Source organism: Crocuta crocuta, unplaced genomic scaffold, assembly GCF_008692635.1.
Source record: "Crocuta crocuta isolate KB4526 unplaced genomic scaffold, BGI_CrCroc_1.0 scaffold50, whole genome shotgun sequence".
In the NCBI taxonomy this organism is placed as follows: Eukaryota; Metazoa; Chordata; class Mammalia; order Carnivora; family Hyaenidae; genus Crocuta; species Crocuta crocuta.
The window spans coordinates 2,646,232-2,671,299 of record NW_027527428.1 but is presented as its reverse complement, the minus strand read 5'-3'; the positions used below and the strand labels follow the sequence as shown (position 1 = coordinate 2,671,299).

General features: G+C 49.7%; 2 protein-coding genes across 3 annotated transcripts in view; both read left to right on the top strand.

Annotated features, from left to right (window-relative positions):
- The first annotated feature begins 206 nt into the window (after window positions 1-206).
- On the top strand, window positions 207-19,840 carry SLC25A19 (solute carrier family 25 member 19). The gene is made up of 9 exons (XM_077754465.1): window positions 207-428; window positions 5,997-6,447; window positions 6,941-6,991; window positions 9,903-10,085; window positions 10,238-10,393; window positions 11,721-11,891; window positions 16,692-16,875; window positions 17,445-17,575; window positions 19,103-19,840. The coding sequence occupies exons 4-9, from the start codon at window positions 9,954-9,956 to the stop codon at window positions 19,283-19,285; spliced, it is 957 nt and encodes a 318-aa protein (XP_077610591.1). The 5' UTR covers window positions 207-428; window positions 5,997-6,447; window positions 6,941-6,991; window positions 9,903-9,953; the 3' UTR covers window positions 19,286-19,840.
- Window positions 19,841-21,476: 1,636 nt separating this feature from the next.
- MIF4GD (MIF4G domain containing) overlaps window positions 21,477-25,068 on the top strand; it is a 4,456-nt gene continuing 864 nt past the window's right edge. The window contains exons 1-5 of one of the 2 annotated variants that reach the window (XM_077754441.1): window positions 21,477-21,609; window positions 22,519-22,650; window positions 23,958-24,067; window positions 24,271-24,426; window positions 24,514-24,610. In XM_077754441.1, the coding sequence (XP_077610567.1) occupies window positions 22,569-22,650; window positions 23,958-24,067; window positions 24,271-24,426; window positions 24,514-24,610 (445 nt within the window). In that variant the 5' untranslated portion in view covers window positions 21,477-21,609; window positions 22,519-22,568. Of the gene's footprint in view, window positions 21,610-21,686; window positions 21,727-22,518; window positions 22,651-23,957; window positions 24,068-24,270; window positions 24,427-24,513; window positions 24,611-25,068 lie in introns of those variants that run through there. The other variant, XM_077754451.1, reaches the window with a different exon arrangement.

Below are 25,068 nucleotides of genomic sequence, written 5' to 3'. Positions count from 1 at the left end.
GAGATTGTTTTGCCTGTGATTGAAAAGATCATTGGTAAGGCAGTTGATAAATACCAACGTTATGTGGTCAAGGCCAAGGAGGTATTTACTTCCTCTGAGGGGGCAGGGGAAGTCCAAAGAAGCTTTTAATAAGTCTCTTTAGGGTAAATTTTGATGAGGTCACAGAAGGATTCACTTCCCCAAGCTGACGGGAACCGTTTTTCTCCGGTTTCTCTTTCCACGCAATATGATTTACTTAGTATTTTTAATTTAAAATGAGATGACCGGATTTTAAATACGCAAAAGCTGGAGCCAAGGTGTAAGCCCAGGAAAGTTGGCACCTGCCAGTGATCTCATTTCAGCCGGGCCACGAATTTGCCATCTGCCCTTGAAGGACCTTGGGCACACCGCCTAGCTGCTCTGGGCCCTGGCTGGACTACATGATTTCCGTGAGTCTTTCCAGTTCTCTTTTTTTTTCTTTTAATTTTTTTATGCCTTTATTTTATTTTGAGAGAGAGAAACAGAGAATGAGTGTGGGAGATGCAGAGAGAGAGGGAGACACAGAATCCGAAGCAGGCTCCAGGCTCTGAGCTGTCAGCACAGAGCCCAACACGGGGCTCGAACCCATGGACTGTGAGATCATGACCTGAGCCGAAGTTGGACGCTTAACCAACTGAGCCACCCAGGCGCCCCGAGTCTTACCAATTCTTACAATCTGTGGTTCCCTGAATCTAACTCACTCTGCAACTAGCCAGTAGCCAAAGTCCTGCTGCCTTACCTACTGAGTGACTATTGGGAGACACATTCTTAAATGTGGGTTTTTTCTAGTCCAGAACAAAACAGAACCAAAGATCTCTATAGCTGAAGAGATTATATGGAAGAGGTAACATTCAGTCCACAAAACTGCTGAAAACAGAGGAATAACACAGAGGCTGGGCTTTCATGGTGAAATAGGGCAATCTAAGCAAAGAGACAGAGGACATGGGTGAGGACATGGGGTGGGGAGGGGGGTGGCTGAAGGGCAAAGTGGAGGACATTTTCATGAAGGAGAAAAGTCAAATTTCTGTTCCTGGTTCTGCCCACTGGGCCACCTTAACATTTTTAACCATCCTCTTCCCACATGGACAATGCTTATCAGCACTAGCATTGAATGAAGAAANAATTGAACACCATAATTTTATGTTTGTCCATATATTTACTGAAGGCATATTGTATTTTTTTATCATACTCCTCCTTTTGTAAGTAACTAAAAATTCTATATATATATATATATATATATATATATGAACAACTGATTTTTTAAAATACTTATTTGTGAAAGAGAGAGAGCATGAGTAGGGGAGGGGCATAGAGAGAGGGAAACAGAGGATCTGAAGCAGACCCTGCACTGACAGCGGCGAGCCTAATGCGGGGCTCAAACTCACGAACTGTGAGATCATGACCTGAGCCAAAGTCAGGCACTCAGCCTGAGCCACCCAGGTGCCCCAGAGCAACTGATTTGTAACTGATTTGTAACCAAGTTACAAAAGGTAATTCGATGAGAAAAAAAATAGACTTTTCAATAAAAAAAAAAAAAACCAAAGTGTTTTCCAGTGCTAAAACAATGAAACATGCAAATGTAAAAAAAAAAAAAAAAAGGAAGAACTTGGATCCATATCTCACACCATACACAAAAATGAACCCAGGGTTGCTTTGTTGGCTCAGTCAGTAGAGCATGTGACTTTTTTTTTTAAAGTTTTTTTTTTTTTTTTAGTAATCTCTAGACCCAATGTAGGGTTTAAATCCATGACCTCAAGATCAAGAATCACATGTTCTTCCAACGGAGGCAACGAAGCATCCTGCATGTGACTTGGGGTTGTGAGTTTAAGCCCACAAACAAAACACCAAAACAGATCAGAGGACCTAGATGTAAAACCTAATTTCTATTGGAAAATGTAGAAGAAAAATCTTTTTTGGCTAGGCAAGGAACTCATAGGTATGATATCAAAAGCATGATCCATAAAAGGGAAAAAAGTCAATAAACTTAACTTTATAAAAAATTAAGAACTTGGGACGCCTGGGTAGCTCAGTCGGTTAAGCATCTGACTTCAGCTCAGGTCATGATTTCATGGTTCATGAGTTCAAGCCCTGTGTCAGGCTTGGTCAGGCTGGAGCCTGCTTCCGATTCTGTGTCTCCCACTCTCTCTGCCTCTCCCCATTTGTATTCTGTATTTCTCTCTCTCTCTCTCAAAAATAAATAAATATTTTTTAAAAATTAAGAACTTGGGCTCTTTGAAAGACAGGAGTGAAAAGACAAGCCATATATCTAATGATAATCTGCATATATAATGATGAGGGGCTTATATCCAGAAAACAGAAGAACTCTCAAAATTTGACACTAAGAAACAAAGCAATCCATGGGCACCTGGGTGGCTCAGTCGGTTGAGTGTCGGACTCTTGATTTTGGTTCAGGTCATGATCCCAGAGTTATGGGATTGAACCCTGTGTTGGGGAGTGCTGGGCATGGAGACTGCTTGAGATTCTCTCTCTCTCTCTCTCTGTCTGTCGTGCGCGCTCTCACATTCTCCCTCTTCCTCTTTCCCTCTCCCCCTTCTCTCTCTCTCTTAAAAAAAAAAAAGGCAATCCAATTAAAAATGGACAAAAGAGTAGTGCCTGGGTGGCTCAGTCAGTTAAGCATCCGACTTCGGCTCAGGTCATGATCTCATGGTTTGTGAGTTCTAGCCCATATCAGGCTCTGTACTGACAGCTCAGAGCCTGGAGCCTGCTTCAGAATCTGTGTCTCACTCTCTCTCTGCTCCTCCCTTGCTCATGCTCTGTCTTTCTGTCTCTCTCTCTCTCTCAAAGTAAATAAACATTTAAAAAAAGTTTTAAAAAGTGGACAAAAGATTTGAGCAACAAGGATAGCAAGGAAGCACACAAAAAGATACTCAAGCTTAGTCACTAGGGAAATGTAAATTAAAAACCACAATGTGATACTCCTACATATCTGTTAAAATGGATAGATTTATAAAGAATAACCTCACCAAGGAGGCAGAGGAACTAGAAATGTCATCCTGCAGGGGGCGGAAGTAGGGGAGTAAAATAGTACAAGCATCTTGGAAAACAGTGCGGCAGTATTTTACAAAGTTAAATATACACTGGCTCTGTGATCCAGCCATTCCACTCTGAGGTTGGCACCCAAGAGAAATGAATGCAGGTGTCCATACAAAGACTTCTAGGTGAATATTTATAGCAGCTTTATTTGTAATAGCCTCAAACTGAAAGCAACCCAAATATTCATCAACAGGTGACTGGATAATCAAAGTGTTGTATATCCATACAGCGGAATACTACTCAGCAAGTAAAAGGAATCGGCTCAAGATACACACAACGCGGATCAATTTCAGGATAATTATGCTGAGCGAAAGGAGCCAGCCAAAAAGGGCATCATGTATAATTCCATTTATATAAAATTCTAGAAACTGCAATCTAACCTATGATGGCAGAAAGCTGATCAAAGATTGCCTAGGGAAGAGGGAGGGAGAAGAGGGTGAGATAGTGAAGGACCACGAGTAATCTTTTGGAGTCACAGACAGATGTTCACTATTTTGTGGCGATATATGCCACACGTCAAAACATAAAATTGTTGGGCCACATGGGTGGCTCAGTCAGTTGAGCATCTGACTTCGGCTCAGTCATGATCACGTGGTTCGTGGGTTCGAGCCCCACACTGGGCTCTCTGCTGTCAGACCATAGCCTGCTCTGGATCCTCTGTCTCCCTCTCTCTCTGCCCCATCCCTACTTGTGCTCTCTTTCCCAAAAATGTATAGACATTTTATTTATTTATTATTTGTTTATTTATTTATTTTTATAAATCATAGCTATTTTTATTGCTATTTATTTTCATAGGTTTTATATACATCGGTAACCATCTTTTTATTTTTTTAAATGTTTTTTATTTATTTTTGAGAGTCAGAGAGAGACAGCGCGAGCAAGGGAGGGTCAGAGAGAGAGGGAGACACAGAATCCGAAACAGACTCCAGGCTCTGAGCTAGCTGTCAGCACGGAGCCCGATGCAGGGCTCGAACCAACGGACTATGAGATCATGACCTGAGCTAAAGTCGGACGCCTAACCGACTGAGCCACCCAGGAGCCCCTATAGATATTTTAAAAAGACACATAAAATTGTTCACTTTCAATACATGTAGTGAATGTATGTCAGTTACAGTCCAATAAAACTGTTTAACACTTGTGATGAGCCTGGAACAAATTGTTACACCAGAAAGTAGGAAGCTAGACATTGTGTCAAAAAGATTCAGGGGCCAACTTGAATAGGCACCCACTAGCCAAAGTTGCTGAAATGTAAGTGTCAATCAGGATACTATCTAGAATGGATTGAAAGAGAACAAGTATGTTTTTTAATTTTTATTTCTTAAAGTGACCTCTACACCCAACACGGGGCTTGAACTACAACCCCGAGGTCAAGAGTCACGTGCTCTACTAACTAAGCCAGCCAGGCGTCCCAAGAACAAATATGTTTAAATCCATATGTTCATAATGATAGATATAAAATATATCTTATGTGGGGACGCTTGGGTGGCTCAGTCGGTAGAGCATGTGACTCTTAATCTCAGGACGGTGAATTAAAGCTTCATATTGGGGGTAGAGCTTACTTAAGAAATAAATAAATAAAAATGTAAATAAAATATGTTTTGTGGTCATAATAATAACAAAAATCTCATTGATCAATAGCCTTTGAAAGATACTAGGGAACCAATTAATTATTTTGAAAACTTCTGAAAATAAAGAGTCACACATTTATCCTGCCTTTCTTCTATGAAGTGTACCTCATATAATCAATTAACCAATGAAGGGATGTTCCTTTTACAGATATTCCAGCTAATAAATGCTGAAGTGATGTCACTATTTACAACCCCCCAGTCAGCGCAGTGACATTAATGGCTGCAAACATCACAAAATGTGAGACAAGCCATCATTGTGATTCTTCTTACGGAAGTACACAGTACCACACAAGTAATCTTGTAAATTAAAAATCGAACCTGATCTGATCAGACCTCTTAGCAAACAACACAGGAGGCAGAGGAAGATGTTAAAACAATGCCATGCGGATGCCACAAGCAAGATCCAGACTGCGGAAAACTCTACAGGATAAACCACCTAGTTTCTTAAAAAAAAAAATAAAATAAAATAAAGAGAGAAGGAAAGGAAAGGAAAAGAAATGAGAACATGAAAGAAATTGCAAGCAAAAATCAGAGGAAGAGGGAAACCATAGATTTGAAAAGACTTGAGACATACTAACCAGTTGCACTGTATAGTCTAGATATCAATTAGCTAACCTTTTTTTAAAAATGACCTTTATAGGTCAATCAGGGAAATGTAAACCCTAATTCGATATTTGGTATTAGAAAAATTATAGTTAATTTTTTTGGGGGTGGGGATGATAGTTTGGGGGATATGCTTTAAAAGAGGAATGCTTGCCTTTTAAAGATACATTCTGAAATGCTAACTGGTGAAATCATATGTTGTCTGGTATTTACTTCAAAATAATGTTAGGGGGCGATGTAGGTGCAGGGATAACGGAAACAAAATTGACCGTGAGTTGGTTAATTGTTGAAGTTGACTAACGAATGTATGGTATAGCTCATTAGGCTATTTTACTTCTATATATGTATGCATGTTTTAAATTGTGCAATAAAGTGGTTTAAAAATGTGCGTCAAAGTGCTTGCATGTGAACAATGCAATTTAAAAATCGGGAAAACCGTCCTGCAAAAAACGTTGGTGCTACTTGGCGTTGAGAGGGGTAGTATGAGTCATTTCCCCCTTCGTTTCTACATTTTCTGTCTGTAATGTATCTCTATATTATTTTTATAATGAGAAATTATGCATAATAGCCTCTAGGGGAAAACAAAACCTCTACATTTTAGCCGCCCTCTTCCTGGTATCAAAAACACATCTAGTCTCACTCCCAAATCCACCGCGCTTTAGCTAAACTCCCCGCCATGTCTTCCAAATTTAGATTATCCAGGTTCTGAGACTACGAGGATTTTGAGGAAAACAGGTCAAGTCCAGCGCACCGTAAGCTTCCACCGGCCCGTTGGATGATGGAAGCCACACACCACTCGGCGCTGAAACCTCCAAGGGCGCAGCCTGACTTGGGTACGCGCCACCTTTCCAGGCGTGAATAACATCCGCGCACGCGCGCGCAGCGAGACTACATCTCCCAGAAAGCTCTACTCCTTGCGTGGGGACAGCCTTCGTAGCGGCGGACTACATTACCCAGTGACACCTTGCGAGAGGTGTTGCCGGTCTACTACTATACAACTATTGGTCCAGGGCCTGCCGGAAGCTGTGCGGTGACTGGCTACGGAGCCCGTCAGTTACTGCCGAGTTCAATTACGGTTGCTGTGAGACCGCTTGAGGAGGTAGGAAGAGAAGCGCGCGGATCCTGGCCGCGCCCTTCGTGCCGGGTGAGTGACCTCTACCTCTTCCTTTCTCGCCGTGCGCTCGGGGACCTTGGGGTCGCATGCGTGCGCCAGCACTCACGAGGGAACAGGGCCTGCACGCACTCGTGTCACGCCTGACTGTAGAAGCATCTTAAGCGACGCAGGAGGCAAAACCTCGCGCACACGCGAGACACCCATACACGTGGGTGCCTGCTTGGCGGGCATCTTCTCGGACTCGGGGAGAAAACGCTCTGAGCCACGCCTGGACACCTGTGTCCACACGCGGGGTCACCTGTGGGGAACCCCCCCTCCCCAGCTGAACACATGGGCACAAGGGCACCCGGGCACCCGAGCTCACCATTCATATCCAATCGCAGGAGCTTCCGCAGTTAGAGGAGGGGGATGGCATGGCTGAGGTATCCACCCTGCCACTCACTCCAGCGGCCGCCCATGCTCTGGGTGCTCCATTCTATACATCATGCATATATTTCTATTTCATTTTTATCTGTCTCTTTAGATCAACATCAAGGCTTACTGGTACCAGAAGGAAATCCAACAAGCGGAAAAAGTAAGGTCACTATTGAACTATATTTAATGAGCCCTTTCACATGTATAAAACTTTTACCTTTTTTTTTTTTAGTGGAATTTTTTTTTTTTTCCAAATGTTTTATTTTTGAGAGAGAGCTAGAGACAGCGTGAGCAGGGGAGGGTCAGAGAGAGAGGGAGACATAGAATCCGAAATAGGCTCCAGGCTCTGAGCTGTCAGCACAGAGCCCGACGCGCGGGGCTCAAACTCATGAACTGTGAGATCATGACCTGAGCCGAAGTCGGTCGCTTAACCGACTGAGCCACCCAGGCGCCCCAAACTCAGGCTTATTGATACGAGATTTGATGTTTTGACCAGCTATGCACAGCAGCTTATTTATAGAAACACCTCATTCCCTTCCTAATGGCAGGAAACTCACCCTGCTCAGTGAGACCTCAGCAGTCGAGGCTTTGCCTGTCAATCATCTGTTTCTCACAGGTGCCTGGAGAGAAGCAGCTTGAGTTAATGTCAGAGAAGTTGGTGGGAAAGGCCATCTTCCTTTGAGAGTGTGGGGAAGAAAGTGCCGAGAAACGGACACATTTCTGGCCAGAGTGTGGCGGTTTGACATCATGAGAATCCTTTTTTTTTTTTTTTAATACATGTTTATTTATTTGAAGAGGGGAGGGGGGAGGGGAGGGACAGAGAGGCCAAGAATCCCAAGCAAGTTCCAAGCTCTCAGCACCAACTCTGACGCAGGGCTTGATCCCATGAACTGTGAGATCATGACCTGAGCCGAAATCAAGAGTCAGATGCTTAAAGCCACCCAGGCGCCCCAAGAGTAGGGGCGCCCCTTAAGTAGGCTCCGCGCCCAGTGTGAGGCTTGAACCCATGACCCTGAGATCAAGAGTTGGGTGCTCTGCCTACTGGAGTCACCCAGGTGCCGCTGTACCATTAAACTTTTAATAAAATATTTTAGAATACTTTGCTGAGAGAGCCCCATGGAAATGCCCTGTTAATTTTAAGGATGGATTGGAGCACTACTTTCCTACTTTCAGAAGCATGAGTTTGGGGCTGCGGGAGTGGTGTAGACAGTTCCGGAAAAGAAGAATCAGTGGAGTGGTGGGGTGGCCCTTGTCAGTCTGTGGGCACGGACTTTATTGTAACAATATATTGGTATTCAAGAACTTGGTTGATTCTGTGTCTCTTTTAAAATCATTTTATATTTAGTTTTATAACAAATTCAGATGATCTAGGAAAAGGGAGAGGAGCGCCTGGGTGACTCAGTCGGTTAAGCCTCTGACTACGGCTCAGGTCATGATCTCCTGTTCCTGAGTTCGAGCCCCACATTGGGCTGTCTGCTGTCAGTAGCCCGCTTTAGATCCTCTGCCTCCCTCTCTCTCTGTCCCTCCCTTTCTCACACACATGCACGCACACACCCTCTCTCTCTCTCTCAAAAGTAAAATAAATATTAGAACGAAAGAAGGAAAAAAAAAGAAAGAAAAAGGGAGAGGTGTATTTTCTCTCTTCCTTTCCCACCCCTTCCCATAAAGGTAATCTTACCAGCCTGTTGGTGTGTGTGCTGTTACAGACTTTGCCCCTGTGCTTTCTACTACTGCACGCAGTGTAATAGTTCTTGCTATTTCTCTTTTGTAAAAATGGGGTTAAGCTAGACATGCTGTTCTGAAACTGGATGCTTTTTTGTTTTTTTACACTGTTCAGTCTATTGTGGACATCTTTTCAAGTGTGCGTATCGCTCTGGCTCATTCTTTTTAATGGCTACATAGGAGTCCATTGCTTGGATGTGACTTAGTGTATTTATCCATCCCTCCATTGAGAAGCATCTTGTGTTCTTTTTTTTTTTTAATGTTTTTTGTTTATTTCCTAGAGAGAGAGGGCATGAGCAGGGGAGGGTCAGAGAGAGGGAGACACAGAATCTGGAGCAGGCTTTAGGCTCTGAGCTGTCAGCACAGAGTTCGACACGGGGCTTGAACCCACGAACCGTGAGATCATGATCTGAGCCGAAGTCGGAGGCTTAACTGACTGAGCCACCCAGGCGCCCTATAGAAGCATCTTGTGTTCTATCAAGTGTCACAAAGAGTGACGCAATGCATACCACTTTGCACACCATTGCTGGTGTTTCTTTAGAACAGTGGTTCTCAACAAGAGCAGGTGCTGTGAATGCCAGAGAGGACGTAAGTTCGGCCTGNGGGGTGAGGGTTTGGGGCGGGGGGGGGGGGGGGGGGCGGAGGTGGTGATGCTCTTTAGGTGTTTTCTAGAAACTGGCCAGGAGGGGAGCCCACCCTGATTGAAGTGGCTGAAAAGCGGTCCAGGGTGAGATTGAAGAGGTCAGCGGGGATCAGGCGGGCCGGGAAGCATCATTTCAAAGCAAAGCAGGGCCCCACTGCTGCCGCCGGCAGAAGAGCGAAGGCTCTTCCTTGGGATCACATGGGCTTGTTGGGGCGTCCCAGGGGGTGCTCCTGGAGCCTGCATGTCTGACATCTCCCTCCCTGCTCATCTGCAGTGGGCTCTGCTGTCACACTGGCCCAGCCTGGGACTTTACCTCGGGTGGGAGCTGGCCATAAAGCCAGGTGTCTTGGAAAAGCAAGCTGACCTCTGGAAGTGAATGATTTCCTCCCAAGCCTGTTTGTTCATTCGGTTAACAAATATGACCACTCACCACACTGGGCTCTGTTCCAGGCGCTGGAAATACAGGGATGGGCAAATGAGAGCAAGGCCACAAATTTATGGGCTCACATTCCAGTGGGGGAAGGTGACAAGAAACATGTGCAGAATAAATGTCCAGTATATTGACGCTATAAAGAAGACTAAAGCAGGGCGAGGGGACCGAGGGGATGTGGGTGCTGTTTTAGATGGGACGGTCCAGGAGGACTGCTCTGAGGAGGTGGCCTGTGAGCAGAGACCCTAAGAACTCGCTCTGATGTTTACTCCACAGCTTTCACTTCCAGCCTGAAACTGATGGACGTTGGATGGGCCAGAGGCAGGGATGGTTGGCTATGACCCCCAAGCTGATGGCAGGAATATCTCCAGTTCTGAGGTGGCGGTGGCTGGGTCTGTGTCCGGACTTGTCACTCGGGTGATGATCAGCCCCTTAGATGTCATCAAGATCCGTTTCCAGGTACCTTTTTTCCCCCTTGTTCCACGTAATGGGCTGGAGGACAGGTTCTCTCTTTCTTGGAGTTTTGTCAAGGACAAGCACTTTGCCGCCTTTGTTTTAACCTTTTCCGAAAGTTCTTCTCCTCGCCTGACCTTTTTGATTTTGATCCCTAGCTTCAGATTGAGCGCCTGTCTCGCAGTGACCCCAGTGCAAAATACCATGGGATCCTCCAGGCTGCGAGACAGATTTTGCTGGAGGAAGGCCCGACGGCATTCTGGAAGGGACACGTCCCAGCCCAGCTCCTCTCTATAGGCTACGGAGCTGTCCAAGTAGGTGGCGGGGGAATGGGCCAGGCCCCTGGGTTGGACTTGCTCAATAGAAGAGCACAGGGAGGGCGGGGCTTGCAGGAACCCTGTCTGGGTAGGGCAGCTGGAGGCGGTCAGCGTGCTTCTCACTTGCCTTAACTGCGACCCTACCTGAAGTCTGAAGACTAAAATTGAAGACAGTGAGACTGCGTCATGCCACGGGTATCCCCTTGCACACCTCCTCCGCACCCCGGGGACTTTGCACCCACTGAATAGTAGATGTTGCCCCGAGGAGACTGTCTTGAACGCCATGCCCCTTGTGGGGCTTGGCAAAGGGCGGTACAAATCTTTGCGGTTTTCAAAATGGCATCTTCGCATCTGTACTTCCCTTGGACTTCCCAGCAGCATTGCGAGGAAGGTAGAACAGGTGTTACGTGGATCGCAGGGAGGGCCAGCCAGCTGCCAGACGCCACACAGCCTGGAAGTGGTGCGGCCAGGATGAGAATTCAGGCTCCTTAGCTTCTGTTCGCACGTTCGTGCGGCCCAGTGTTGGTCACTTTTGTGGCGGTTGGTGTGTAGCCGTTGGAGCGGTGGTAGTGGGCTGCCTGTGTACGGTGCTAATTGTGAGCCAGGCTCTGCTTTAAGCGCTTTGATGGGCGCTCTGTGGTCGCTCCTGTTACGGACGGAAGCCCGGGCAGAGAGAGCTTAGGTAATGAACCCAACCAAGGTCACTAGCTAGAAAGACAGCCGAGCCAGGATGTGCACCCGGACAGCGGGGGCCAGAGCAGGCCCTGCCTGCTTTTCCTGTGACGTCACAGCGATGGCTCGGGTTGGGCGCTCACCGGTGGACATGCCCCAGCCTTCGGCCTCTGCAGCTGGTGCTCGGGTTCTGAGCGTGATATGTAAATACAGCAACACGCTCTCGGGACCCTGGCCCATTCGAGTTGACTGGGGGAGAGCTAAGCAAAGGGGCTTTACACGGCAGAACGTGGAATGCGTGGAATTTCTGCTCCAGGGGGGAACGTCTGTTGAACAGCGCCACCGCCAGGTGCGCCAAGGGGTGCCCACCGAGAATCAGATAAGGGCCTTGCTCCCCCCGGAGCTGATGAGACCCAGTTAAGGAGCAGAGCTTTCTGATGTAAATTTTTTCTCTCGTATGTTTTCTTCACCCTTTGGATAGTTGGCTCTTCTCACATAGAGTATAAAAAGTCATCTGCGCTCTGCACAAAATTCGATGTGTACCATACTGTTCAAGAAGAGTGTTTCCTTGTCTGTAGAACTGGGCCCCGCGTGGGTCAGGGTGCTGTTTGGAGGCGTGGGGTGTCAGTAACTTTGTCATGTGCTCTTGCAGTTTCTGTCATTTGAACTGCTCACCGAGCTGGTGCACAGAGCCAGCAGGTACGACGCCCGCGACTTTTCAGTGCACTTCGTGTGCGGCGGCCTGTCTGCCAGCGCGGCCACCCTCGCCGTGCATCCCGTGGACGTCCTGCGCACCCGCTTTGCGGCTCAGGGTGAGCCCAAGGTGAGTGGCTGGGCCGGAGGCGGTGGGGAACGAGTCCCCAAAGGTGTTCCGGGAGGTGGGGCTCATTCCCCTGGAGGAAACCAAGTGGGAGCGCCAGGAGTTTGCCTCCCCTCCGCTGGTCCGTGCGTGACCCCTGCAACTGTGCTGAGCCCCGAGCAGGGTCCTCACAGCCCCACGAGGGAGACAGAACCTACAGGTGGTAAACAGGACAAATCCCGAACAGCAGGCTGGATGGCGAGGGCGTCCGGGAGAGTGAGACTTGAGAGCATGTTGCTGGGTTGTTGTAAGAGTGTTTTTGGTTTCCACAAAAAGTGGGTGGAGGAAATGGGGTAATTGAGTCAGATTCCAGGAAGAACTTACTGAGTGAAAGGGAGGGATTAAATCCTGAAATAGACCTCCCCACCATAATCTCTGTTTCCTGGACTTACATAAGAATAGCAGCGCGCGTGTGTGCACATGTGTCTGTGCGCGAGTGCGCGTGCTCAACCAAGGAAGAATCATTTTTCCGTCTCCCTTCTGCTTTAGGGTATTGTTGGTGGGGAATGACGCTCTGCTAAAGAATTTGATGTGCTTAAGAATAACTATGGTTTCCGTCCTGGTTCTTTGTGTCCCTGGGGTGGAGATCTGGGCTGGTGAAGCCCTTTGTGTAAGAGCCATCCTGATGACCTTTGTGGTTCCGAAGGGCAAAGTGCCCTGGGGACAGATAGCCTGCGAGCAAGCAAATGAATGGGGCATGAAAGCCAGATCCCTCTGTAAGGCACTTGTGTGGGAAATAGAGGTTTTTCCTGGTGGGGAAATGAGATGAAGGGCCCTGGGCACTGAGCGGAGAGATGGAGGGGAAGGGTGTTTGTAGATGCAGAAGACAGACAGACCTCAGCAACGTGGTGGCTGCTGGGATGAGGAAAATTGACGGATAACATTCCATCACCTTCTCTGCTCTGGGATGCTAGAGTCCTCTTCCGGGACTGCCCGGCCTTTAGTAAAAAATAGATCTATCTATATGAGAAGGTGCACCTTGAGACTATTATAACATTGTATGTCAGTTCTACTTCGATAATAAATTAACGAAAGTAGTCTGTGAGAAGGAAAAAATATAAGAGAATAGCATATTACCTCTCTAGCTAAGGTGATTGAGATATGGATTCTAGATTCTGGAATGATCAGGAAATTGTGTGCAAAAGTGAATGGAAGAGATCTGTTTAAAAGCTGCAGATCAGTAGTGGCCATGGTGTAAATCCTCGACTTTAAAATGTTTCTTTTCTTTTTTTTTTAAAACATGACCTGAGCTGAAGTCAAACGCTTAACCGACCGAGCCACCCTGTCGCCCCTAAAATGTTTCTTCATCTGCGATCTATAGGTTAAAAAGTCCGGTGGTTCTGCATGAATTATAATGAAAAACACCACCAGGCACCCCGATTCCAGTCCCCAAGAGGCAACCACTTTCATACTCGTGGCTCTTCTTCCATTATTTACTTCCTAATTCTTCGTAACATGCTTATCCTTGTATTTCTCTGTGTCTTTTTCTTTCGAATGTTTAAATTACAGACATCAACTATTGATGGCTACTGTGGAAGATGAGAGTTTACCTCTTTACCATCACCCTCATGTGCTTGTGCTTCCTCCTTTGTCTGATTACAATATACCTGATTTCTAGATTTTGGCTAGATCAATATCAGTGTCTGTGCTGTTATGATTATGTAAATGTTACCGCTGAGCCTTGAAATACATTATGATTGAATTTTCTTTCATAGCTTTGTCTCGCCTGAAGTTAGTGATTGCCTTGTATTTTATTTGTTTAGCTTTCTGCATGCTCATCATGAAGTTATTCTCTTGATGAGATCAGCCTATGGTCATCAGTCCTACTTTATTATGGAGAATCTTCTGGAGCTCCCCGCTCTGGCAGCCTTCACTCTCTGGCTTCAGTGTGGACTCTTTGTCCCAGGACTATTGCCAGCTGTTTTATTAGGAATTCTCTTGATGGGTCCTGTGTCTTCTCTTTCATGACTAATCCCTCATTTTGGTGGAGCACAACATGAGATATGGCTTCTTTAGAGAAGCCTTGATAGAAAATGCCTTAATTTGACCCTTACTTACACTTGACTCATGATTTGGGTATAGAATTCTAGCTAGCTCTCATTGTTGCTGGAGAGAAGTCCAGAACCGCTCCGATTCATGATCCTTTATATGAAACTATCACCCTTCCTGCCTGGGGAACTTTCAGGATCCCTTCCTTTTTTTTTTTTTTTTTAATTTTTAAAAAATGTTTTATTTTTTTTGAGAGAGAGAGACAGACAGACAGACAGCGTGAGCAGGGGAGGGTCAGAGAGAGAGAGACACAGAATCCAAAGCAGGCTCCAGGCTCTGAGCTAGCTGTGAGCACAGAGCCCCACACAGGGCTCGAACCCACAAACCATGAGATCATGAGCTGAGCTGAAGTCGGACGCTTAACCGACTGAGCCACCCAGGCGTCCCTCAGGATACCTTCCTGATTCCTGATGTTCTAGAAGTTTACCAGTGATGTGCATTGGCCTGTGTCTCTGTCATTTGTTGTGATGGGCACTTTCTGGACCCTTTCGTCCAGACCCTTTTCCTGGACACACTGGTATCTGAAGGATCTGAAGCGGGCTCTGTCCTGACAGCAAAGAGCCTGATGCAGAACTCAAACCCACAGACCATGAGACCATGACCTGACCCAAAGTCAGATGTTCAACCAACTGAGCCACCCAGGCTCTGTGTCATGTTCTTATAGTCTCTTTCATAGATGCTTTTAATTTTGAGGTCCAGTTTAGAAATTTGTTCTGTTATGGATTTTGCTTTGGGTATTTTATCTAAGAAATCTTTGCCCAACTCAAACTCACAAGGATTTCTCTCAAGAGCTTGTCTTCTTCTATGAATCTTATCTCTCTTTTGTTTTTAATTAATGCTTATTTATTTTTGAAAGAGAGAGCATGCAAGCTGGGGAGGGGCAGAGAGAGAAGGAGACAGGATCCAAAGTGGGCTCTGTGCTGATAGCAGACAGCCTGATAAGGGGCGCTCAGAATCACAGACCGTGAGATCATGACCTGAGCCAAAGTCAGACGCTTAACCGACTGGGCCACCCAGGCGCCCACTTACCTCTTTTAAAAATATCATGGAGGTGGGGCGCCTGGGTGGCTTAGTCGGTTAAGCGTCCGACTTTCGCTTAGGTCATGATCTTGCGGTTTGTGGGTTCGGGCCCCGCGTCGGGCTCTGTGATGACTGCCAGCTCAGAGCCTGGAGCCTGTTTCGGTCTGTGACTCCCTCTCTCTCTGACCCTCCCTAGCTCACGCTCTCTCTCTCTCTCTCTCCTAGAAATAAATAAAAAACATTTAAAATATCATGGAGGTGATCCCTTCTCTGTCGCCTAAGAATACCACTTCCAGTTCTGTGGTTGGTTTCTTTTTCCCTTAGTTTTCTTCTTTTGTCTATACTGTTTCTTCCTTTCACATGATTTCTGTTCCTCCCATTGATCATTTTGTTTTCTGGGATTTTTATTTTTGTTTTTGTTTTTTTAAGTTATCTCTATGCCCAACATGGGTTTCGAACTCATGACCCTGAGATCCAGAGTGTGCAACTGATCTACTGACTGAGCCAGCCAAGTGGCCCTGGTCTCTGTTTTTTATGAAAGCTTTTCCTCAGATGTGTGGTGTCCCTTGGCTGGTGTTAAAGGGCACACAGAGAAGCAGAGTGGGACTGTGGGTGCATCGCAGGCTCGTTGCCTCATGGCCTTCCTCTGAGTCCTGGCCATTTCATGGAGATCCCCCAGGGCGAAATCCTTCGGCGTGGCTTCCAGCGTCTGGGAGGTGGCTGGGGTCCTCCCTTCTCTGTGCAGAGTAACTCCCTCTGCTGCCCTGTCCAGGCTGAGCCTGGCTGCGCCCACGACCCTTCTGGTCCACTGCAGAGACTGTATGTTGAATAGAAGGGTACTAAGAAAAATCAGTGCCCTGCGGTCTTCCTACATGGAGATGGCCTGCTGATGGTTCACAGAAGATTAAATATATGCACTTGGCAAATATCCAAATAATGTAAAATGGTGAAAGTAAATCTCCCTCCTCCCCACCTTTCCCTGCATGGAGGTAATCCTCACCCTTCCTTGCTTCCTGTGGATCCTGGTGCTGGATAATATCTGTATAGTTTGTTTCCTCCACAAGCACAATAGCTGTTCTGCATCTCGCTGTGCTCATTTAGCTATTTGGGGGCTGATCCCTTATCAGCCGCGTAGATGGCGTGATCCTGTTTTAACAGCTGCTCTGTGTTCTTTTGATGTCCATGCCCAGGGGTGGATGTTGAGCCTTTGCTCTGGTGCAGGACACTGTGGCAGCTGTCTTTGGGCACATACTTCTGTGCACTTTTGTGGACAGACTAGTCTTGTAAATAGCTAGAAAGATCATTGCTGGAAAACCCCACCACTGGAATTTTTGTCCAATATTTTCTTTGTCCTCTTGGCAGGAGAAGTAAGGCTCCTGGCGGCTGGGATTTAAAAAAATTTTTTTTTATATTTTATTTATTTCTGAGAGAGAGAGAGGCAGCGTGAGCAGGGGAGGGTCAGAGAGAGAGGGAGACACAGAATTCGAAGCAGAGCTGTCAGCACAGAGCCTGATGGGGCTCGAACCCACAGACCATGCGATCATGACCTGAACCGAAGTCGGACGCTTCACTAACTGAGCCACCAGATGCCCCCTGGCAGCTGGGATTTTAGACGAGGGGAGATGCACGTGATGGGCGTGTTCTGCGCCTAAACCAGCGCCTCACACTCACTCGAGCTGCACATGTGCTGTCCAGGTGTATAAAACCCTTCGAGACGCCGTGGTGACCATGTACAGGACCGAAGGCCCCCTGGTCTTCTACAAAGGCTTGAACCCCACCTTGATCGCCATCTTCCCCTACGCTGGCTTCCAGTTCTCCTTTTATAGCGCCTTGAAGCACGTGCACGAGTGGCTCATGCCCGCCAAGGGAAAGAAAAACGGTAAGGTGGCCCTCACACGAAGGGAAGCCGGGTCTCCCCTGAACCCCCTCCCCCACGCCAGACCATCTCTTTCTGAACCATGTGGGAAATGAGGGCTTTCCGTCAGAAGCTAAGGCATCCCGCTCCCCACACCTTGCTCTGTGATACACCCAGGCAAACAAACCAGGCCCGCCGCTTGGAGACCCTTCCTTTCTTTCAGATCTTGCTACCCTATCAGTGGCAGCATCAATATTTATTTCTGACCCTGGTCGTGGTTTTCATTTTTGTCTGAGGTCCCACTTGCAAACAGCCTGGTTTTGGTTGTGTCTTTTGTTTGGGGAGGACAGGAAGAGCGGTGGGCATCCTGGTCCCTCCCAAGCCTTGACCCGAGTCACCCAGCAGACTGCAAGCCCCTTCTTCCGTTCCATCCTCATTGTCATTCTTCCCCGGCGTGGCTGTGTGTGGTTCTCAGATACTCAGGGTGCTGGCGGGTCTTTGTGTCACGGTGGAGGCCTAGGCTCTTGACTTGAACTTGTCTGTCCCCGATTACACTTCTCTCCTTTATCCCCCTCAATCCCACTTTGATTCAGAGAACCTCAAAAACCTGCTCTGCGGCAGTGGAGCCGGAGTCATCAGCAAGACCCTCACGTACCCCCTGGACCTCTTCAAGAAACGGCTGCAGGTCGGAGGGTTTGAGCAGGCCCGAGCCACCTTTGGCCAGGTGAGCCATCCCCCTGCAGAGAGCTCTGAGTCTTATCCCTCACCTGCCCATTGGGCCGCATTCAGCCCTGGGGATCCCCAGACACGTGGGAAAGCCACACACACAGCCCCCGTGCGTGTGGGCGCCGTGGGACGATCCAGGCGAAGGAGAGCTCGGTGTTTGCTCTTAAAAAGTGTTCGGTTCACTTTGGGCCAAAGAAGGGTCCCCAGAATGCTAAAGAACTCGGAGAAGGAGACTCCTACCGGCACATAGGGTTGTTTGCTTTATTCTGTAGGGGTTCCTGGGGAGGGGTGAATTAAATCTGACCAACTAATACGTGTATTAGTTCTTCACCCAGAAGAGAGGCGTGGATGGAGTGGGAGCCAGGGTGAGGGAGGGAGCACTTCTTACTGGGGGGAAGGGAAAGGATTGGGTTAGTTGTAATACATCTTCGTAGGACATTCAGAGAAGTCCAGTAGACGGAAAGATTAAAATCACACATAATTTCCAACACCGTCTACACCTGCAGATAACAGTCAGGCAGAACCATCAGCCGTAGCTTTGTTTCTCTGCATAAACATACATGTATACATTTTAACAAATACGGAGCTGTTTACAAGGTTTTTATAACCTGTTTCCATTGTCCTCCTTTTTCCTCCTCGTCCTGAAGGGACGGTTTGAGTTGGGACAGTTGGTGAGAGCCCAGGGCAGAGGAGAGAGGCCCTGCTTCTAACAGACTGTGTGGCTAGTTTGGTGGAAAGACTGGGGGGGATGAGGGCAGATCAGGGAGGGAAGTCGAGGCCAAATGGAGCAACGCCCTGAATACCAAGCCACGGAGTTTGGACTTGATTTCTCTTCTCTTCTCTTCTCTTCTCTTCTCTTCTCTTCTCTTCTCTTCTCTTCTCTTCTCTTCTCTAACTTTCTTTTTTCTCCCTTTTCTTCTCTTTTCCTTTTCTTCCCTTCCTCTCTTTTTTTTTTAAAGAAAGAGAGGGTGCACTCAACGTGGGGCTTGAACTCACAACCCTGAGATTAAGAGTTGCATGCTTTACCAACTGAGCCAGCCAGGCGCCCCTTGATTCTTCATAATATCACTGCCATCACCGCTGGGAGTTATTGGAGATTTGGAAGCAGCTGTGTCTTGGGGATGCCAGTCTGGCAGCAATGTGAGGTCAACTGAGAAGGCCAGACTAGAAGCCAAAGCTAAGAAGGGCCAGATTCAGATCCACTGCCCAAAGGGGACCGGGTGGGAAGCGGTAAAGGGTCCGAGGCACCTTTGGGAAGAGGGTCCTTAGGTGTTGCAGTCAGGAGGAGCTCTGTCCAGTGCTGATTTCTAGTCGCATCTGTTAAGTCTGAATTATCAGTCTGTTTGGAAGAGAAAGCAAAGGTTAGCTACTTTCTGTCCTTTTTGCCTTGTCATTTCTTTGTCCAGCAAGTATTTATTGGGAGCCTTGATGTGGCGGGTGCCGGGCTGACAAGAGTAGAGGCGACACCCTGTGTTGGTCACTTCCTCTGCCCTCCGCCAAGTACTCTTCCTGTTCCTCTCCCCAGGTCCGCAGCTACAGGGGCCTCCTGGATTGTGCCCAGCAGGTGCTACGAGAGGAAGGCCCAAGGGGCTTCTTCAAGGGCCTGTCCCCCAGCCTACTGAAGGCTGCTCTCTCCACCGGCTTCGTGTTCTTCTGGTATGAGCTCTTCTGTAACCTCTTCCACCACATGAAGAAGGTGGACAGCTAGCCCCGAGGGCAGGAAGGGCGGCCTCCTGAAGGAAGGAAGGCTCATCTATGATCTCATGTTGCACTGAGAGCTGCTGCCCACTCCATCCCTGCCCGCTGGCATGGCTGTCACCAGAAGGGCAAGGAGAGCACATAGGACTTGGTCTGTGGGGACACAGCCACGCTGGTCTGAGGAGTTTGTGGTGGTTTCTCTGTAGCCCACGCTCACAGGAAAGGCGGCAGCTGCTACCCTGTGTTCTTAGCCCCTTCTGCCCGAGAACTGTCCCTGCTCTGGGTGGGGCCGCGGCTGGGTCATGAGGGCTGGGATTGGGCCCTTGGCAGGGGCCTGGTCCTCACACCATAGGCTCTTACTCCCGCCAGTTATTTAATACACATTGAAGCCAAAAGCACATTTCCTTAATCTCACTCCCATCTTGCCTTCCACCTCGCACACCTCCTCCCAGGAGGGGACTGTTGCCTTCCTCAGATTCCATTTTTCTAAGTAGTTGCATCCCTCACATAGCTCTGCTTCTAGTTCTGGGGGAAGAATTGGTCACTTTATAACATCGCCCCCACCCCATCCNGGTCCCAGCAGCCCAGAGGCAGTGGGGGAATGTGTTGATGGGGAGCTGTGGGTAAAGGTGGGGGCCCTTCTTCCCAGTCTACCTGGGATCACTCCTCTTCCGTGGGGTAGGGGCAGGCTTACAGCTGGGCCACTAGGCATCAGCTGCCCGTTCAGGGTGCCCCAAGGTGCTGTGTGTATCCTCCGTCACCCCAGAAGGGCCACAGCTCTGAAGCAGCCTTGTGAGCAGGAGGTAGAAGGAAAGGGTTGGACAGACAGCCTGTTGAGGGCACAGCTGGGGACAGGGGGTGTCAGCACAAGAATTTACAACATCTGCTCATCTGCACACAGAGGAGAGACTGCGCTTAGGGGGGCGGGGGTGGGAGGGAATCTACAAAACACAAGCACCACCCTTTCTACCCGGTTCTGCCCCCCTGCCCGCCCATCTGGGGCAGTCCAGCCTGCAAGGCTGGCTGTGCAGGGGTGCCAGCGCGGAGGAGCACGAGTCCCCTGCAGGACTTTACCCTGCTCTCAGTCTGGGATCTGACTGCAGCCTTTGCAGTGACTTAGGAGGAAGACACGGGCTGGGAGCAGGCCTGTGTGTCGTGGCCCTTGGACTCCTGTCATCAGAACTGTGTGGGCTCTGACCTGGGGCTTTGTGATGTGTCTGGGACCCTGAATCCTGAAGCTTCCCTGCTCTTGGCTGCTAATTATGAAGATCTAGGCTGTGGGTAGGGTTTTGGGAGCTGGAGGCCTGGGATGGGGCTGCAGGAAGGCAGCTGCCTGAATGTATTTTTAAAGAAATTCCACTTTAGTGGAATAAAGTACTCTTTATTCTTTTCATCTCTCCTACTCATTACTTACTTTTGCTGCAGCTGTCCTTCCTCGTTCATGTTCTGGTGACCACTCCCACCAGCTCTTTTAACCCGAGGAGAGAACTGGCAATAGGAAGTCGCCGTGGACACTTCTTGTCCCCAGCATGAGAAGCAATTCTTTTCCAGCCCCTCTGGCTGCCCTCCGGCAACCCAGGGCAGATCTTGGGGATGGCCCTAAGCTGCTGGGCTGGCACTTCTTTCCCAGCCCCAGCGAAGACCAAGTTAAGGACTTGACCAACTTTCAGGTCACCCCCAGTACCTCATGGGTCACAGGCTAGCAAGAGGGAGTCCTTATTCTTGGGCTGGTTCATTGGTTTTCAACTTATTTTATCAGTACCGTTTGTACTTGGAATGGGGCNACCCCTGCCTTCTCGCGTGGGGAGTAGGAGGCCACCACCTGGAAGGTCCTGCCCCTCCAGCCATCACTGCCCTACCTCCCCCTACCTCCACAGGGTCATCCCCGGGGTTTCCTCTTTGAGTCTCCTCTTTGGAACCCGTTTTAACCCGAGCCCCAGGCGTTGGGACGGGATGGGACGCCACCGCTTGCTACCGAGGGCTTCCTGTGGGCCCGAGGAGTAGGCCCCGCCCAGCGCAGATGAGTGAGGACAGGATGGGGACAGCGTCGAGGCTGTCCCTCGCAGTACGGCCACCGACCTCGGAAGCACGAGCGGTGAGGACAGCGTCCCCAGGGCTCCAGCAGATGGCGCTGGCGAGACCGCCCCGCCCATCCCGAGCCGGGCCCCGCCCCATCCACGCCTGGCTCCGCCCCGGCGCCGCGCTCGGAAATGACCTAAGCGGCTTCCAGGCCCGACCAGCCACTCCAGCTGCTGCCGCGCTGAGGACGGGGGGCGCGCGCATCATGCCCTCCGAGCGGCCTCCGGGCACGCGGGCGCGGCGCCGGCCCGGCAGGTGGGTCCCGGCGCTCGTGCCGCCTCTCTCGTTCGCCGGACCCCGGAAGGCGACCTTCCGCCGCCGAGCAGGGTGTTCCGGGTTTGGAGAAACTGCCTGGCTCAGGAGACCCCCAAGGTCGTCTCCTTTGACTAGCGTGGAGGCACCGCGTGCGAAGAGGGGACTCCCACAGGGACCGCCACTGGGAGACGCGTCATCCCGCTCCCCTCTTTAAGAGGAAGGCTCCAGAATGGAGCTCAGGAATTGGGAGTCCTGAGTGGGCCGGGCCGGGTTTCTGTCGCTCGGGAGGCCAGTTTAACCAGTCCGTCCCTGGGAGAAGTTGGCCAGGACCGGGACAGTTCGGGCTCCGCACCCGCCCACACAGGCCAGGCCGAGGGCTGGAAGGGCGCGTTTGGGGACTGAGAGGGACTTGGATTAAAGCCGAAGAAGGGGTCAGAGACAGGAACTTGGAACCCTGCTGGGCCAGCTGCCCAGTGTCCCCAGCCCGGTCATTCGCCCAAGTCTGCTGGGCCAGCAGCTCCCAGGCTGGTTTATACAGACAGAGCAGGTGTCCGATATACCGCTGTCCACGCCCCCGGCGCTGCGCACCCCACCCCAACACTCGTGTCAGCTGAGAAGAACCCTGCCTCCTGTGGGGACTAGAGGGCAGGCACGTTCACCTTCACGCCTTTACTCTTGTGTAATCCCAGAAGCTACTAGGGTTCTTGAACCGAGCAGCAGGTGCCTGGCTGGTGCCCAGTCTTAACCAGAAGCCAAACTTGGTGGGTGTTCTGCCAACCACTCGGTGCAACGGACTGGCTGGGAGCACCTGTCCCGGTGCGCTGGCCAGCCCTGTCCGGGGCCCGCAGGATCCGGATCGGAGCACCGCACTGCACATCTGAGGCCCCCCCTTCCCCCTCTCCTCCCTAGGTGCCGTCATTAGTCCCACCCCAGTAAAGAACTGCTGGGGCTGGACGGTCATGGGGGAGCCTGCTAGAGAGGAGTACAAAATCCAGTCTTTTGATGCAGAGACTCAGCAGCTGCTGAAGACAGCACTCAAAGGTGAGCATGGGAGCCCTCCTGTGCAGAAAGGCCCCAGGGGTCAGGCCTGGAGCCCCGAGTCTTAGCCCAGAATGTCCAGCTGTCCCTTTGCTTTCTGAGAACAGGAGTCAGCAAATCACTCTTGGACTGGAGAACAGGCTACATTTGGGCCAGTGTTTCAAGTATGAGTCAAAGTCCCCTCTCAGGCACTAAAGCCTTTTTTAAAGTTCAATNTCACTCTTGGACTGGAGAACAGGCTACATTTGGGCCAGTGTTTCAAGTATGAGTCCCCTCTCAGGCACTAAAGCCTTTTTTAAAGTTCAAGTACGCTGGAGCACAGAGAATGGAGTTGCCTCCTGAGCCCTGACATTGGGCCAAGTTTCAGCCACGGGAGGCTGTCTTGAATGTGTGGTGCTGGCTGACTTGGGAGAGGATGAAGTGTAATTGGCAGCGATGCAGTAATTGGCCTGGATCTGTGCCTTCTGCAGCACTCAGAAGTTTGACTCAGCTAACAATTAGTAATGCCCAGCACATGCCAAGCTAAGCCTGTTGGGGAGGCCCTGCCTGGACCGCTCTTGTCAGGGTTCACATGTGTGTATTTAAGAACACCTTCCGATGTGGTTTATCTATACCATGGAATACTACATGGCAATGAGAAACAATGAAATCTGGCCATGTGTAGCAACATGGATGGACCTTGAGGGTGTTATGCTGAGCAAAATAAGTCAGGCAGAGAAGGATAAATATCATATGTTTGCACGTATAGGAGGATTAGGAGGAACTTAACTGAGGATCATGAGGGAGAAGAAGGGGGGAAATGGTGGAGGAAAGGGAGAGAGGCAAACCACGAGAGACTCTTGAATGCTGACAAAAACTGAGGACTGATGGATGTGAGGGGGAGGGGGGATGGGCACTGGGTGTTACATGGAAACCAATTTGACAATAACCTATTTGTAAAAAAAAAAAAATGAATGGGGAAAAAAAATACCCCCCCCCCAAAAAAAAGAACACCTTCTTCCATGAAATTGCTGTCAAATACGTTCCTTCCTCAGCCAGGAAATGATGTGTGCCCTAAAAAAAAAACAAAAAACAAAAACCTGGCATTCTTTCATTAGAGTCTGTAGTGGCCACATAACCCTTCCGGTTTCCTCCAAGTGTGCCAAGCTGCTCCTGTGTGTGGTTACTTCTTCATGTATATTCTGGTCTCTTTAAATGTTAAAAGTATAACGGGAGTGCTCTTTTGTAAATACCTCCAGTCCCTGTTAGAAGCAAGTAGAGGCAAATGTGGTGATTCAGCAGCTCTGGATTCCCACCTGTCTCTACCCTAGATCCAGGTGCTGTGGACTTGGAGAAAGTGGCCAATGTGATTGTGGACCATTCTCTGCAGGACTGTGTCTTCAGCAAAGAAGCAGGGCGCATGTGCTATGCCATCATTCAGGTTGGCTGGGACTGGTAGAGTGGAAGATGCTTTGGGAAAGACCTCAGCAGAGGGCAGGAAGCCTGGCCAGCAGGGCAGAGATGCACAGGGCTTCCCTCGGGGTGGAGAGAGACGGACAGGAGGGCCCTCTGCCTGCCACCGGAGCTTGGGTGAGGGTTGCCACGGCACTGCCCTCTGCTCACCATCCTTTCCCTGGCTCACAGGCTGAGAGCAAGCAAGCAGGCCAGAGTGTCTTCCGACGGGGACTACTCAACCGGTTGCAGCAGGAGTACCAGGCTCGGGAGCAGCTGCGAGCCCGGTCCCTGCAGGGCTGGGTCTGCTACGTCACCTTTATCTGCAACATCTTTGATTACCTGAGGGTGAGGCCCTGGTAGGCACCCTGTGCAGAAGACAGCCTGTCTCCTTCAGCCACTAAACCAGTGCTCTGGCCCCCTCTCCCCACACAGGTAAACAACATGCCCATGATGGCCCTGGTGAACCCCGTCTATGACTGCCTCTTTCGGCTGGCCCAGCCTGACAGTCTGAGCAAGGAGGAAGAGGTGGGTGACCCAGGTTCAGACGGCGGGGGCGGGGGGTCCCAGATGCCTATTGTCCGTGGAGGCATCTGAGAGCATCACTTCTTAGGGGACATGCAAGACCTGTCTCAGTTCCAGAACACAGAGCAGCCAAAACCTACAGGCTCAGAGGCGCTGTTCCCAGTAGGAAAGCCAACCTGTGATAGGAATCCAGCTGTGGATACAGATGGCCCAGAAACCCAATCGGGTCAGGCAGGCGATGGGAGGGGTGGAAAAGGCTGGGTTAAGTGGCAGGTTAGACCGGGCCTGCTTCCGGCCTGGCCCAAGAGACCTTAGGCAAGTCCTGAACTTGTGTCGTTTCATGTAAAATGTGGCTAATACCCAGCGGGTGATGTGAGGAAGACAGGAGAAAAGGAGAGTAGGTGGCTGCTCTGTGATGGGCTGGCCCTGCCTTGGGGGTCACCTCCCACTACCTCCCCCCCCCCC